Raw genomic sequence first — 15,912 nt, forward strand, 5'->3', positions numbered from 1 at the left:
GTATTTCCTATATCTTTGTACTAGAAGGGCTTAGAAACAATAAGCTCAATATCAGTGAATATCCTGTACACCTAGATGTACCTATAAATATAATTTTGTTCTAAAAGGAACCAGGATCCCCTCAATAAATTACTAATTTCAGGTTTAAGGCAAGAAATGTAGAGATGAGTTGGGAAGAAATTCCATACTAATCCAGGAAGCATTTGGAAAAGATGCCTACTGGTCAATACTGGACAATCTGTCCTAACTATAAGGGATTTAAACAAACAAATACATTTAAATATATGAGGTCATACTGAGGATATTAGGAAACCAACTTGTTATTTTGAGAGAAAAGAAAAAAGAATCAAGCCCTTAACTGCCTTACCTTTATGAACTGTAGATTTTCAGCTTGTAAAGATCAAGGGAATGACAGATTAAGAATATAATTTTTGAAATTTCTAATAAGTAGACATATTTAGCAATGTTCAGCATTGTCTGTCATCAACACCATCCTCAAAATCCTTAGAAGAGATGTCCAGCCAGATGTCTACTCCTGATAGAAATCCCCACCACCCCTTGTAGTCTTGTTAAAGAAAGCTGAATCTGATCAAATATTTAGATCTAACAACAAATTTACAGATAGTTCAGAGGAAAGAAGAATACATACATTAAACACCAGCATAGGAATCCACCAGCAAACTCCAGATGTGGGAGAGACAAACAATCTTATTTCTTCCCCAACAACAAAAATGTAGGAAAAATAAGAGGGAAGGAAAGAGAGAAATAGAAATGGACTCTAGATTCTAAGAGACAAATGTATAGAAAAATAGAGAAATTATATATTAGAATTAGAAATACCTGATAATATTTAGAAAACCTTACTGGCTTCTTTTGGGTGTGATGTGGTACAATGGTTATTTTTGAAAGGGTAATATCTTTTATAGAGACATAGATGTAATGATGATTATCTGGAAGTTGGGAGAAGAATACAAGAAACAAGATTATTACAGTTGAGCAGTAGGGACATAGAGATCATTATTTAAAAAAACTCTCTATTTTTACATATACTTGACATTTTCTACAGCAACAAAGAAAAAAGTTAATCAACTAACAAGGGGAAAAGTAGGGGCTAAGAATATAATTAGGCAACTCATAAAGAAGAAATAGAAATAATCAAAATGAAAAAAGAATTCCACTTTAGAAGAAATCCAAAATGTGCAAATTTTTAAAGTTTTCATATTTTCAGGTATCATATCACCAAACACTGAAAGATGAATGATACCCATGGTAGCAAGAAAATATAAAAATGAGCTCTCTCATGCACTTGCAAGCACTAAACTGGCTCAAGTCTTCTGGAGAACATTTGGCAGTAGGTAACTAAAGTACATGGGGCTGGGGGCCAGGCTGCCAAGTGACTGTCACAGCCCATTGCACCGCTTGTGACAGGATTCAAAGCAAGCTCAAGACAGAGTGTCTCAATTCCTAGTCTATAAAATGCATGTAATAGAGGACCTAGCTCAAAAGGTTACCGAGAGGTTAAATCAGTTAATTTCCTGGGGAACTCAGACCACATCCTGGAGTGATGTCTTTCTTTCATTATATTGGTCCAGCAATGTCACTTTATTATAAGGAAATTTTAATTAAGTTCACAAAGATATATACATAGGGCAGGGGATTTAGCTCAGTGGTTCTGCCACCTGCCTTGAAAGGGCAAGGTCCCAGGTTCGATCCCCAGCACCAAAAACAAAACAAACAATACACACACACATTTTTAAATCACTTCATGATTTATAAAAGGCAACAAGTGGAAATGACTAGTTAAATAAATTTTTGTAATCTTTATCTACGTGACTGTTAAATGTAATTATGCTGATGTGCATGTATTAATCTAAGGACATTTATAATCTCTTTTCCAGAAGGAAAATCAAGTTAGAGACATAGAAAGGAGGATTTTTTTTTTATTGGTGCATATACAACTAGCTGATAACAGTAGTTAATCCTGATTTGTGGATTATTCCAATTTATTTTCTTTTTCATTATCTGTAGTTTCTAATTTTTCTACATAAATCTGATTGTATAATTTTAAAATAATCTGTTACATATGTTCCTCTGTTCTTACAAATATTGCTGCAATATTTAATCTTAGCTACCAATTTTAAGGGATTGAGACATACCCAGATAGCTGGCAAAGCAATATTTCTAGGTATGTCTGTGAGTGCTTCCAGCAGAAATTGGTACTTGAATCAGTAAACTGAGTAAGGAAGATCCATCCTCACCCAGTGTTGGCATCATCTAATGGTTGATGACTCAGGTAGAACAAAAAAATAGATAAAGGATCTAGACTCTCTCTGACTCTGTCTCTTTTTCCCCCCGCCAACCCCACTGATATATTTCTTCTTGTCCTTGGATGTCAGAACTCCATGTTTTTTGGCTTTTGGCTCTCAGAGCTCTGCCTTCCGCTGACAGTTGTACCACAGGCTCCCCCTGGTTTTCATGCTTTCAGAACTGGCCACTCTGTTGTCTTCCCTGGATCATAGGCTTTCAGGTGAACCTATCACAGGACTTCTCAGCCTGCATAGGTGTCCCATAGATGCAGGGAAAGCCTGGAGCAATTATTCATCAACATCCATTCCACTGTGGTCATGAGCTGTCCTGGAGCATCAGCTCTCCCACATGATCAGGCTGAACCTGCAAGTAGACCACGCCACTGTCTACAGGTCAGAGATAACTCTGAGGCCAAAACAGAGACTCTGGGGCAGTTGTGTGACATGGGAGGCTGGCTGTGGAAGCATACTTAGAGCTGGGAGGCCTCAGGATGAGATGGGAAGACCAGGCCAGGCAGCATAAGCGTATCTTACCCAAACCCAATAAATAGGAAAATGTGACTTTGCTGGTAGAATCCTGAGGAAGAATGAACCCTATCACCACTCCCCACTCACGGTTCCATCTTCCTCCTCACAGTCATTGGGACTGTCCATCATAAACATTCTCATCTGTTCAATATGAGAGGCACAAAGGGAATTACCAACCAATCACCCAGGATTGAGCTGGCTACAATGCCCACATAAGAATCCTACCTCATAAGCCATACTCCAGCCTCACTGAACAGCTTCCTTCATACACCATTCCCCAACCCTACCTCTTCCCATCTCCAGACACCTTCTGCTGTCAGCAATCTTTCCCTCATCACCCCTCCTCTGGTTCCTCCTACGAGAACTTTGAGGCCTATCCCATGTGTCAACACTCAGAGGTCGAAAGAACCCCGGACAGGGTAAGGGCTGGAGATGAGTGAAACAAGACTGGCCATGACTTGATAATGGCTGAGGCCGTGATGAAGACATGGGCTTGCCATGCTATCCCCTCTACTCAAACATATGTTTGACGTTTCCCATAAATAAAAAAATGTAAAACACATCTTTCTGTAGGAGACATGAAGGTACATGACTGGGCCTTCCTTTAGGAAAAAATAGCTGTTCAACACTGAAGGATGAAGTTCGCTGAATGGGTTCCCTCGGCTTTCCCAACCCATAGCCAAGAACTGAGCAGCAGGGCCTGGGAGTCCTACCCAATGGGCTCTCCTAAGCACCTGTTGCTGTGGGGCTCCCCGTTGGGCTGATAGCGACCCTGTTGATCCTACAGTGCAGCCTGGTACTCTTCTGCCTCCTTTCTCCTCTTCCTCTCTTTCCATTCTGCATTGTACTCTACAGCCTTTCTCTGCCTGATCTCACTTCTGGCACCTTCCACTTTCCAAGATGTGGCTCCTCAGTAAAACTCTTAACCTCCTGACTCCACCTTGGTAATGGCATTCCAAAGGACCTAAACCAACACAATGAAAGTGCAGGTTGCTTCCTCCCCTCTTCACCACCCTCAGCCCCTGCAGAGCTTTAAAAAATCACAGACAGTTATGTGCACCATACTATATTTAAATGCTTGCACATAATAAATTAACTTTTTCACTAAAAATATACAATGGTTATGTACATGACTTGATTTGGGAAATAATATTAAAAATTATATCTGTGGTCCTCTGGAGACATAAAGCCTCAGCCAAGTGATTCTCTTTTCTTCCTATCATCTGTGAACAAGCCCTACAGACATCACAACTCTGGGAAGATCTCCAAGATCACTTGGGCCTCTCCTATGCTCCCGAAACACTCCAATCTCTATCACTAGTTAGTACCTACTGGCCCTGGATGTAAACACTCTACCCTACCCATCTCCGCCTATAACCCAAATCAGTAATGAGAGACTGGAGAAGCCAGCACAGAGTATGTACTCAATAATTGACTTTGGATCAATTACTGACAGGCATTAGAACCCCTTATAGTGACCCTATAGATTTATAATAGGCTCGGGAAGAGTGGCTGAGTGACTCTTTTCAGCTTGGAGTGGGCATGGAAATAGAGGATGGAAACTACATGTTTCCTGTTAGAACTATTTCTCAAGCCTTGGGAACTTAGGTACCCCTCACCCTCTGATGAAGGCAGGGAAGGGAGAGATCATATTTGACCCCTACTCAGCTTTTCTCCAAGTGTTGATGGTGAAACCAAGAGGCCCAGCAGTCTCTCCTGATGGGGTGTGCCCCAAGCTGGCCCCAGCCAGGTAACAAGCCTGGCCCTTTGGCAAGCAAGGCCTGGACAGAGTCACCAGCCAGGGACCCGGGGACGGCTGGAATTCCAAGCACCAGCATCAGTCTTCTCTGGGAGCTTTGAGTGAAACAAGGGCTTTGGTTTCTCTCTCTGGTCCAGGTTCTGAGAGAGATCTTCCAAGGAAGAGATCTCCAAGTCGCTCTCATCTTCAGAAAGCTGCAGAAACACAGGGGAGAATAAAATGAATTTTGATAAATACAGAAGAGCAGAGAGCTAAGCACCAACCTTGCAGGATGGAAGTGGGGACAAATATAGATTTGGAAGAAAGCAATAGGGAGCTGCTACTCCTCTTGCCTTCTCAAGTCTCCCTGCCTTTGAGAATCTGCTCCGGGACCTGGGGCCAGAGTGATTTCAAATACCCATGGAATTCAGTGCTCTTGTTTTCATTTAAACTGTGTAGATTTCCGGGGATCCAACTTGGGTCCTTGCCCTTGCACGGCAGGCAGCAGAACCACTGAGCTAAATCCCCAGCTCTAAACTGTGTAGATTTTTAACTCCCCACATTGATAAGGCTAGAACCCCATAGCCTTAACCTTTGCAAGTTCTTGAGCTAGATGCATCATGGGCGAAAGTAGCCACTTACTGTCAGACTAAGTCGGGGAGACCTGGTAAACACTGACTGAAGGAGCACGAGGGAAGGTTCGGAGTATCTGGACCCTTCAGTGAACAGGGGGAACCTTCAGCCTGGGAGGGGTCTGGGCTGCAGCCAATGGCAGAACTCAGAGCCTGGCAAGAGACTAGGCTACTCGAAGACCACAGTAACAGCCTAGGCCGGGCATTTCCCCCCAGAGGTTTCAGTGCCCCTGCCAGTCGTGTGGGCTTTTACATAAGACATTTTATGCACCTCCTCCTGGCATATAAGGCCAACCAATTAGAAACCACCAGGCCTAGGGCAGCAGCAGAGCTCAGGGCAGTGCCTCCGTATGGCACTGGGTATTCTTGCACCATAGGGAAAGGGGACAGGCTGTGGTTCTTTCACATAAACCCAGTATAAACCAACTACACTGTATAGTAAAAAGGTGAGGGATTAGAGGACAATCTTTTGAAAACAAAAAATGAGGAGCTCAGTGGTAAAGCACTTGGCTAGCATGCAGAAGGCTCCAAGTTCACAGCAAAAAAAAACAAAAAACAAATCAAAGAATGATTGGCTGCTACTTCAGAATAGGAGGGCGATACCATGGATCATCTCAAGACGCAACTTCTGATTGAAAAGGGGAGAAAGAAATGTGAGGTGAGGAGAGCTCTAAATCTTTCTAAGAAAATAACGGGAGAGTGGAAGTTTCCCCTGATGGGCGAAGGGAGGGCCGTGAGCAGAGTCTAGTAATGTTGGGAAAGTACCACATTTGAACTCAAAGTCTGAGAATCTGACCACAGCTACGGCCTGAGAGAGGCACTCAGTGACAAAGCATGGCTTTGAATATTCAGAACAAAAGCATCTAAATAATCCTAGTTTACACTGTTCTCTGAAGTGCTGTGTGGTGCCCTGCCAAGCCTCCCAGCAGGGGACTCTGCTCAACACATGGCCTTAAGCTATGTGATGATTAAATGGTCAGCTTGAGTGGGAAACGCCCACTTGAACTGAGTTATCCTAGTTCTGGGGAATGGTATAAAAGGAGAAAAGGAGGGGAGGGTTTTATGATGATTTCCCATGGAGAAGCTTTGGCTGTTCTCTTCTGCTGAGCTCCACCTTCGCCAAGAATAACTGTTATTCCATCTTCACCCTCACCTTAAGCATCATCTTCTGGCCTCTGGCAAAAACACTTCAGCTGGGAGCCCTGCTCTTGGCCTTCTCCTTGAGCTTCATTTCCTGGTTCTCAGAGCTGAGTTTTCAGCTTCCAGCATCAGCCTTTCAGCCTACCAGCGCAGGCCCTAGGACTTTCCTGCACAGATTCTTCAGTCTTCCATTGTGGGTTCCCAGCCTTCTGATGCGGACTTGCACAGGACATTGCTAGGGGCTCTAGGCCTTTGGCCATATTTGTAAGGTACAATGCCATGTATCCTGGCCCTAGGCAAGATTCCTCATATCTCCAGCATGTGGCCAGAACTCCTGCACTTTTGCACATCTGACTCTAGTAAGCACTGACTAATACAGGCTGGGATCCTCCACAAAGTGCATTGAAGACTGGGAGGGGCTGACAGTGGAAGAGAAGGAGCACAAAGCTGAGAACTACACTTGCTGATCAGTTGCTGCTACAGTGACCCAAAATGGTGATCTCTCTACATGTGTAGGGGCAGAGCTGGACAATGACACCGGCAATGTCCCACTAAGGTCCAAGATGACACTTCCTGAATGCAGCCCCAACCCTCACCCTGGGCCCCTCAGACTTGGGGTTGACTCTACTGGGAATGGTAGTATCATCCTCAAGATGCCTACACCCTACCTGAGGCTTCCTTCCTGGCATGGCAGCCCTCGGCGGCCCGGTGTTGGGCCTTAAGAACACACTGACTCCTCCAGCAGGCTTCTTTGCTGGAGCCTCAAGCTGCTTCTCGAGATTTTTCACCATCAACTGCACCAGTGTCCCTGGAAGGGAGAACAAGCAGCTTGTCTTTCAAAAAAGCCTGGAGAATGAATGCTTCATCCTGGTGGGTCTTATCCAGGCTCCAGTGTGGAAGAAGGAAATGGAGAAAAGGAAGCCAGAGAAAGCTCAAAGAGGAGGGCTATGGAGGCAGAGAAGGCCAGGCTAACAGGACCTTAGGTTATTACAAAAATGAGATTATGCAAACATAATGACATGGGTTGATGGAAGCTTAAAATACGTCTCCCACTAAGGAGAGGCAGAAATAGGCCCTCCGCTCATTTTGGTTCATGAACTGCATGACTAACGTGCAGACAGGTCCTTCTTCAACACCTTCACCCAGCCAAGAAGAAAGATCAAATATCAATTTGCTCAGAGGAGAATGGCTTTCTGCGAGCTCTGTACAGGAAGCAGGAGCTAGGCAGTGACACAGATGACCTACGGACCTCTGGTGCATGGTGAAGCAAGACAATGGCTGGACCTCAGGAATGGCTAAAAATGGGGAACTAATTGCATACAAGTACAGCCTCCTGGGACACAAGTGCCCGGGACCTGAGCAGACTTCTACGGCTAAAACAGCTCTTGGCTCACTGATTCATTCAAGAAATGCTTGTTAGGGTCCTACTATATAGCAAGCACTGTGTTTGTCAACCTCTTTATTAATCATTTATGCAAATACCTCATTTCACAACAAAGGAACCAAGACCTGGGCACAAAGACAAACAGGTGATCAGTGACACAGACTGAACCATCTCTGAAGATTCCTGTCAGTTCCAGGATCTCGCCAGCTTACTGCCCTGTCTGGTAAGGGATCCAAAGTAATCCAAGAGATCTGGTTCTGGGGAATTCTGATGGGCTAACAGGCTTGGATTATGCCGAATACAGGACAAAGTACTATCAGGTCAAGTAAGAGGAGGGACTTGCAAATTATAAACCTAGGCATAAATCCCAGAGCTTCTTTGGCTGGCTTTCGAAAGACAGAGCTCTAAGTTCCATATTCTTTAACTTAGTTTGGCTAGGAAATGTGACTAAAACTATAGGCCTCCATTGGCAGTTTTTTAAAAGAAAATCTTGCAAGAATGAGATAGGCATAGCCATTCTCACAAGAAAACTTCTCAACAAGTCCTGTTAGATAAAAACTAAAAAGTTTAAGGAATATTTGCATTCTAGTTATCATAAAGTTTAGCTTAAGTATCTATCATGTCTTTTTCATCAACAAATTGAATCCCTGTCTATAGCTTTGCAGAAAAGGGGCAAAAAACCCTTTGGTAGGACAAATAGTCTGTGTGACCCAAAGGCTGTAGGCAGAGATGTGAGGCAGTCTGCAGAAAGGTTTCCTGCTATCTTCCCAGCCCCAGCCCATCTCCCTAAGGCTAGTAGGAAGCAGGTCTTTATTATTCTTTTTATAATTTACAAAATTATGTTCAGGCTATGGACGTAGCTCAGTGGTAGAGCACTTTCCTAATAGGTATGAGACCTTGGGTTTAACACCTAGCACTTCAAAAAAATGTTAAACTACAAATATTCTAAGAAATGATATCCTCAAAGCGCATATTGAAGTCAACTGTCCTCCCTTAAACTTGTAACCAAGGTTTGTCCTGGAGGCTATTTTTGCCACAGTGATGGTTACCTGTGAAACCACAAAACCTTGATGTGGTACTCATGAGCTCAGGCAGTGTAAAATACTGAGCAGATGGTGCTTCAGCTTCGGGGCACAGCTAAGGGCACAGCTAAGTTCTTCGTAGGAAAAATTTATCTTATAATAAATAAATAAGCAAGCAAGCAAGCAATGGCTCCAAAATAGTAACTTCAAAAGTATGATGCAGAATAGATGATCTTAAACTAGTCACAACATCTCAGAGGCTATTTCAACATCTGTAACCATATATAAACAAATGCTCCTTCACTTTCTGGGGGTTTCTTTGTTTGTTTGTTTTGTTTTTGTTTTTCTTTTGCAGCACTAGGGATTGAACCCAGGGTTTTCACACTGAGCTACATCCCCAGCACCCCTCCCCCCTTTTTGTTTTTTTAATTTTGAGACTAAGCTGCTAGTTGCTCAAGCAGGGCTCAAATCTGCAGTTTTCCTGCCTCAGCCTCGTTATTTGATTTATGATGGGGTTAGATTCCCCCAATCCCCATTATAAACTGAAAATATAAATCAAAAATGTGTTTAGTACACCTAACTTACTGAACATCCTAGCTTAACAACCCAGTACATTGTGGAGCTCAGTTGTTTCTGTCGCCCATTGCTCAAGAGAGTATTACACTACACATTGCTAGCCCAGATAGAGAGCAAAACATGATATCTACTTAATGTGCATTGCTTTCATGCCATCGTAAAATCAACCTCCTAAGTTGAGCAGTGGTAAGCACAGTCAAGCAGTCTCTAGCACAGCCTTCCCCAGTCTACACCGTGGAAAGTCAAGGAGGGATTTATACAGAGGTCGGCACAGAGCTGAGCACATGTTTTGCACCCAGCAAGGACAAGGCAGATGGGGGAGTGCTTCTCTCTCTTTCCAGGAGCTTTCAATGGAAGAAAGAACTTCTGCTCCCCGATGAGGATAGCAAAACTGGAATACCCACCCAGTTTCTTCCCTCGCCACCCTGTCCTGTGCCACACACAAAAGCAGCAAGGAGAGAGGTAGATGGGCAACATGCCTTGGCCCTTTGTCATGCTGGCCTTCTCCCTGCACCTGTGACAAGGGTCACAGGGCCAGCAGGGATGTTCCCACAGCTGCCTGTTTAAGATCCTGCCTCCTCAAGGTCAGCTCTATGGACCCAGACCTGTATACACAAATGCAGTCCAGATCTGGATTTGGGGAGCAAGGAAGGACCTCCACTTTTGCCTCAAGTTCTAGATGTTTTGCCAATCCAGCCCCAACAGGAAGCTATACCCTGAATAATCCTGGGCCCTGTCACCCTTAATAGAATGACCACAGTGTTTATTTGCTACTGGTAAGGATGTGGGAAGTAAAGGGGTGAGTGACAGCTCCCAACCTCCAACAGTAAAACAACTCAATGACGAAACTAGTGACAACATTAACTCACTTGGGGATGGGGATTGAGCTCAGTGGTTTCACCGCCTGCAAGCTCAAGGGACCAAGTTTGATCCCCGGTACCACACACTCACACACACACACACACACACACACACACACACACACACACACAAAATTACTTCATCACATTCTAGCTTTCTCCTGTTATCTCTGCTATCCCAGAAAATATCTGAGAAGAAGGAAGATCATGTTCTCTGAGGCAAGTAGAGAAAGAGAAACCAAATAAGAAAGCTCAAAGTAAGCAGCCGGGAGTTTCCGGGCCTTGAGAAATGCGGGGTGGGGGTCCCACTCACCAGAGGAAGCCGGCCCACCCGAGCCCCTGCCAGGGGGATAGGCATTCCCTTCTGAGGACTCCGTGTCAGACCAGTCCCAGTCATTCTCCTGCTGGGGCACCGTCTTGGAAGAAACTTGAGGAGTTTGAAGAGATATGCGACGCACGGCTGTTCCCTCGGAATCCTCCTCGGAACTGAACGGGGGCGTGCTGCTGCACAGAGGGGAAAGGAGAAGTCTGTGGGCTGGAAAGAAAGCGTCAGACCACCCCTGAGAAGACCCCTTAGGTCTGCCCAGAGCAGGCCCCGATCCCTCCCTGGGGCTCAGACTCTTCCCAGAGTGGGGCAGCCACGCCAGCTTTCCCCTCGGAAGAGGCCTGAACTGCGCCCTTGCAGGGGACAGCTGGGACTGGGGAGGACGGGGGTGGGTCTCTCTTGGCTGGGAGCAAAGGACCCCTAGTCTCTTCTTGAGAACCCAGGTTGGCCTCCACCAGACCCACCTCCTGTTCACATCCATCTCAGCCCCTCCCTTGCCTGCATAAGAGGCCCGGGAAAGGACTGGCAAAGCAGGGGCCACCGCCTCAGGTCCAGTAAGAGGTCAGAGGCCAGGGCTCACCTCAGCCCCAGCCTGTGAGACTCGGGGGTACTGGAGAGTCCGTGCACCCTGGAGCGTGGTGTTGGGGTGGACGCCTGGGTTGGGCCAGGGCCATGACTGCTGCAGCTCTGAGGAGCTGGTGTGAATGGCTCTGCCGGCTTGGATGGCACTGCCACATTCAGGGTCCTGGTCTTTGGCCGGGCCTCTCTGGTGAGCAGTGTGCTCTGCTGACTTTTGACTAGAAACACAGAAAGGAATGACTTTCAGAAAACCGAGAGCCATTCTGAGCTCTCAAGCCTGAGACACTGTAGAAAGAGGGTCAAATGCACTGAAGGTGGATGAGTCACTCAGTGTGCTGTGATGACAGTTGCACCACCCAGGAGTCCTTCTACTGGGACACCAGAGGCCAAGAGAGCAGCCAAATGACCCAAAGCCATGTTGTCATTACAGAAGACGAGCAGAAGCCAGAAGGGCTGAGAACACTCACTGCACAGCCCTAAAGCCACCTTCCCCCTACTCTCCCACCAAAGTGCAGGTAGCCTTGCAGGAAGAACATGCTGCCACCAGAGGTCGCCACAGGACTACATGATCCAGCCAGAGCCACATGCAGCCTCCCCCCCACAAGCAGGCTGGTTCAAGGTGGTGCCCACACCAGGATGGCAAACAGTCACCGTCCCTCTGTTTTTGCAAATTGCATCAGAACCCTATGGGGAAAGGGGCCCATCAATGCATAATGGAAAGAGATTGGAAAAGAAAATGCAGCACAGGGAGTCAGAGTAAGTTGCTGAAACTTACATATGTGGAATGAGTCACAATATAAAATGTGTTTTTTACCACAATAGCTCAAGGTCAAAAACATTTGAAATGCTCTCCTCTCAGAGAATGCATCTACTCAGAAGTAGACCTAGGAAAGAAATAACTGAAGAGAGGGGGAAGGCAAACTTGCTCCAGGAAAATAAGAGCTTACAATTACTGTCTACACCATGTGGCCCCCAGGGCCCCTATCAACGGTACTGCTCTCCTATTTTACAGGGGCTTTGAGAGACGGAGGAACTTGCCCACAGTTTAATGGAAGAAAATGACTGATGTGAACCTGGACATCGGTCTGCGCTAAACCTTGGGTTCTTGCCACTGCCTTCACTGCAGCCCACAGGCTGGTTCACAAGAGAAGAGGCGTGGTCTGAGCAGGGACAGGAGATGAGCACTAGCACAGCACTCGTGGGACCTGGGAAAAGATGGGCTCGGAGTTGCAAGGAGAGGTCTACCAACAACATGGAAAGAGTGGTCTCTGCTCACACCTCAGAGACCTGGAGCCCAGGCCTGGGAAAGAGACAGAAAACGAGGGGATGCTCTCCTGGCTTTCCAATGACACCAGTGGGGGCTACTGGGGAGAGTGACACCTAGAAGCAAGACACCTTTCCTTTCTCTTGGAAAACAGCATTCCAAGAGTACCTCCATTCACCCTCCCAAGTCCCTGTCCCCTCCCGCCCCTGAGCTCCCCTGCCTTACCACTGTGCCTGGCTCTATCACCTCACGTAGACCTGGCTGGCTTCCCAGGTGAGGAGGAGGCCCAAGCACAAAGCCTACCTCATCTAATACTGCAGAGTAAAGGCATGGGCAGATGGGTTAGCAAATGGACATCTGGGCAAATCCAAGCTTGAAAGCTTAAATCCAAGCATGAAAGGCAAGAGAGCAATCAGGACAAACAAATATCCCTCTGCCACAAATATCTGTGTAGTGGTAAGAACGCCCCTTTCCTTGGAAATTTTGCAACAGAACTTTAAACTAAATAGGACAGAACCAGTTCCCAGAACTAGTCTCATAGCAACTGTCCTGTTAGCTACTTAACATTTTTATGTAAAATGACAGCACTTTTAAATATAAAATAACTGCCTTATAATTCTCCAAGTAATAAATTTCCATGAGCTCACAGGATTGCTGTGTTAGGAATATTTTTCTAATTCACTTTAAAAATAAAGATTAAATGTAAAAATGATTGGTGCACGCATGACTCAAATCATCTCTCACATCCCCAGAGATATGCAGATCACACTTTGCAAAGTCTCTCAGCCTAATGAGCTCACACTGAGTCTGTCCCTACATTAGATCCAGAATTGGCCTCCTTCTCAGCACATGTCCTTGCCTGGGGAGGTGATGTGAAGGGCACTGGGCACTACCCTGCAGAAGCACAAAAGCCTTGCACAGAACCTCCAAGTCAGCAGCCCAGTAGGCCGAGGAATCCTCTAAAAAGTGAGTCTCTTGAACCTAGGAAGGAAAACTCCCCTAATCCATAAAGTCTTTGAGGACAAAGACTCAAGGACCCTGGTCCCTGTACTTTAATCCTCCTCCAGAACAGAACTCCTTCCCTTGTCTTCACCTCCAGGTTCAAGAACAATTGGCAAAGCAACAGCTCTGACCTGGCCCAGGGGCCAGTTCTGTGCTCTGAGGATTTGTCTAAAGGCAGAACCAGCTTAGCCTCTCAGGCAGTGTCACTGCTCAGAGGTATGGGGAGTTTTCATTTCATTGATATTTTCTCCCCTGTGACCTCAATTCTCCCAGGCCTTGAGTCTGTCTCCCTCACTGACTTTCTTGGTGTGCAGAACCAGATACTGAATGGCTGCACTCTGTTGGAGGGAAGTGCAGCTTGTGGTTGCAGCAAACCAAGGAGGGCAGTCTAAAGCTGCAAGAGAAGTACTGTGTCTGAGCAGGGAAAACTTAGGCAGACCACAAGCTCTTGCTCTGGCTCTCCTCCAACTTCCCCCAGGTGACCCTGACAAGCACCCCTCAGGCCCACCCTGGACTCTCTCCTCCCAACAGAGGACTCTGGCACTCATTCGCCCCTCGGGGCAATGCCCCTGGTGGGAGGCAGGGATTACACCCTCTTCTGGGCAGACAAGTCTTAGCAAAAAGGGAATCCTCCCAGGTCACAGTCCCCAAGCAAGCCCTGTCCCCAGCAAACCTGGAGGCTGGCCATCGGGCAGGGATACCATATTCCCACTCTGTCTCTCCTTCACTCTGCTGGTGGCTTCTTTTATGAGCTTTTTCCTCAGACTCAGAAATTCAGAAAACTTCCTGGCCTTCTGCTCCCGCTGGGCTTTCAGCACAGTATCCAGGTGTTTGAGAGTCTGCACAGTGATTCCCTTTGCGTCCTGGAGGAGACAGAAGCTTACCTTTGTAGACAGAGGCTCCTTTCCTAAGTTTTTCTCACCTACTGCAGCTGACCTGAGAGTCACTGTGACGGGTACTGAGAGGTTTGGGGTGGTAGATAGGGAGGGAACAAAATGAGGATCACAGTAGGGTGAACAGTGACTTCACCCACTGTTGAAAATGTGATGGCTTAGGGTTTGGAGCCTCACAAAAACTTGCACAGCAACACAATGTAAAGGCTACATCATAAGTCCATTCTCACCCTGGCACAGAGACTTAGGACATATTTTTCCACTATTTGGCCATGGTATGTTCCTTTTTGCACTCCCAAGCAGTGTGGTTGTGCTAGACATCATGTCCTTGGCTAAGAACACTTGAAAAGCTAAATTTTAAAAAAATCAACTATTATAAGCTGCTCTGGCATCCACCCAGAGCTTCAGAGAGGCTTCCTAGAAGACATCTGGATCCTAGATGAGGATTTATTCAAGGTTAGAAACATTTAAATCAAGACTGAATATGGGACCAAGACTAAATTAAGCAGCAGTTGAAAACAGTCAAAATTGAGTGAGCATCCTTACTAACCATTAAATTTGGGTATCTATTCATTCCTAATCTTACTCATTGAAATGATGTGTTTTTATTTAATAATTGATGCCTTTAAATGATAATGTGCATGCTCTGGCTAAACACAGTGGCAATCAAGTGCTAATTGCTTCCAGACATAGCTTTCATGCCTGCTCCACACACAGCCACCCAGAGTGGGCATGGTCACATGCGCCACAGGCAATGGACTTGGAGGTGGACATTTATCCAAGACAGACCTGTTCCTAGGTCAGAATGAGCCAATTCAATTCCCTCCATTAGAAAATTTAGAGATTCAAAAGGCAATAGCCAGTGAGTAGAAAACTCTACGGGGTCAGGACACGGAGTGGCATCGCAAGCCAACACAAGAAGCCATTGGAGGAGACAGAGAGGAAACCACACTGCTACTAAGAGGTGAAGAAGGGGTTCTCTCTTCCCAGATAACAGAGGAGCCCAGGTCCAGCAAATCCGTCCACAAGGTGAAGAACAATCGATGGTCGGTCAGTTTGAGAACACTTCATGTCTCAGTTCTAGTTCTTGACCCTTGAAGCAGTAGCGCTGGAACTCACCCTCTTTATCCCCATGCTTTCCAGCTTCTCTTCCAGGGTGTCCTCCAGGATGGGCCGGAACTGCTTCAGCAACGGAAGGTTTCCCCTCAGGGCAGCCAGCACCTGCTGCTGTTCATCTTGGGAGTCCTCCAGCTCTGCCACACAAGACAATCACAGATCAGCACGCTCGCTTGAGATCTCCACTCCCAGAGCCCTGTCCCTCCGGCTGGGCCCTTACTCTGCCAATGATCTCAGGCTTCGGCCTATGAGCCCGGGACACTGGCTTCTCCCAAGTGTCCACTCCTGGATTTCTGCTCCTGGGAATCACTGGCTCACCATCCACTCGCCTTCAGCAGTCCCACCCCTGCCATCTGGACCATTCAGATCTGAGCTCAGTCAGTCCTGCCATAGGTTAACTTGCAGTATAGGGGCTTGCATTTGAGCCCTGAAAACAGCTTGTTCCCTGGATCCCATTCTGGTCCCAGATTCCAGGCCCTCCAGCCTAATCCTAGCCTCCACCTGATGCCCTGCCCTCCCCCAGTGTCTGCTCCTACAGGTCTGGGGA

The 15,912-nt window shown here is 46.4% G+C and overlaps 1 protein-coding gene across 7 annotated transcripts in view; it reads right to left on the minus strand.

Moving 5' to 3' along the window:
- Positions 1-1,950: 1,950 nt before the first annotated feature.
- The window catches only part of Dzip1l (DAZ interacting zinc finger protein 1 like), a 42,481-nt gene continuing 28,519 nt past the window's right edge, over positions 1,951-15,912 (minus strand). For 6 of the 7 annotated variants that reach the window (XM_010625542.2, XM_010625540.2, XM_010625541.2 and 3 more), the window contains 6 exons: positions 15,369-15,502; positions 14,030-14,219; positions 11,092-11,308; positions 10,500-10,690; positions 7,013-7,152; positions 1,951-4,787 (listed from right to left, as the gene is read on the minus strand). In XM_010625542.2, coding sequence (XP_010623844.1) covers positions 4,626-4,787; positions 7,013-7,152; positions 10,500-10,690; positions 11,092-11,308; positions 14,030-14,219; positions 15,369-15,502 — 1,034 coding nt within the window. In that variant the 3' untranslated portion in view covers positions 1,951-4,625. Of the gene's footprint in view, positions 4,788-7,012; positions 7,153-10,499; positions 10,722-11,091; positions 11,309-14,029; positions 14,220-15,368; positions 15,503-15,912 lie in introns of those variants that run through there. The other variant, XM_010625543.1, reaches the window with a different exon arrangement.

The sequence above is a fragment of the Fukomys damarensis genome, unplaced genomic scaffold (assembly GCF_012274545.1).
Source record: "Fukomys damarensis isolate Sample0158 unplaced genomic scaffold, DMR_v1.0_HiC HiC_scaffold_37, whole genome shotgun sequence".
Classification (NCBI taxonomy): Eukaryota; Metazoa; Chordata; class Mammalia; order Rodentia; family Bathyergidae; genus Fukomys; species Fukomys damarensis.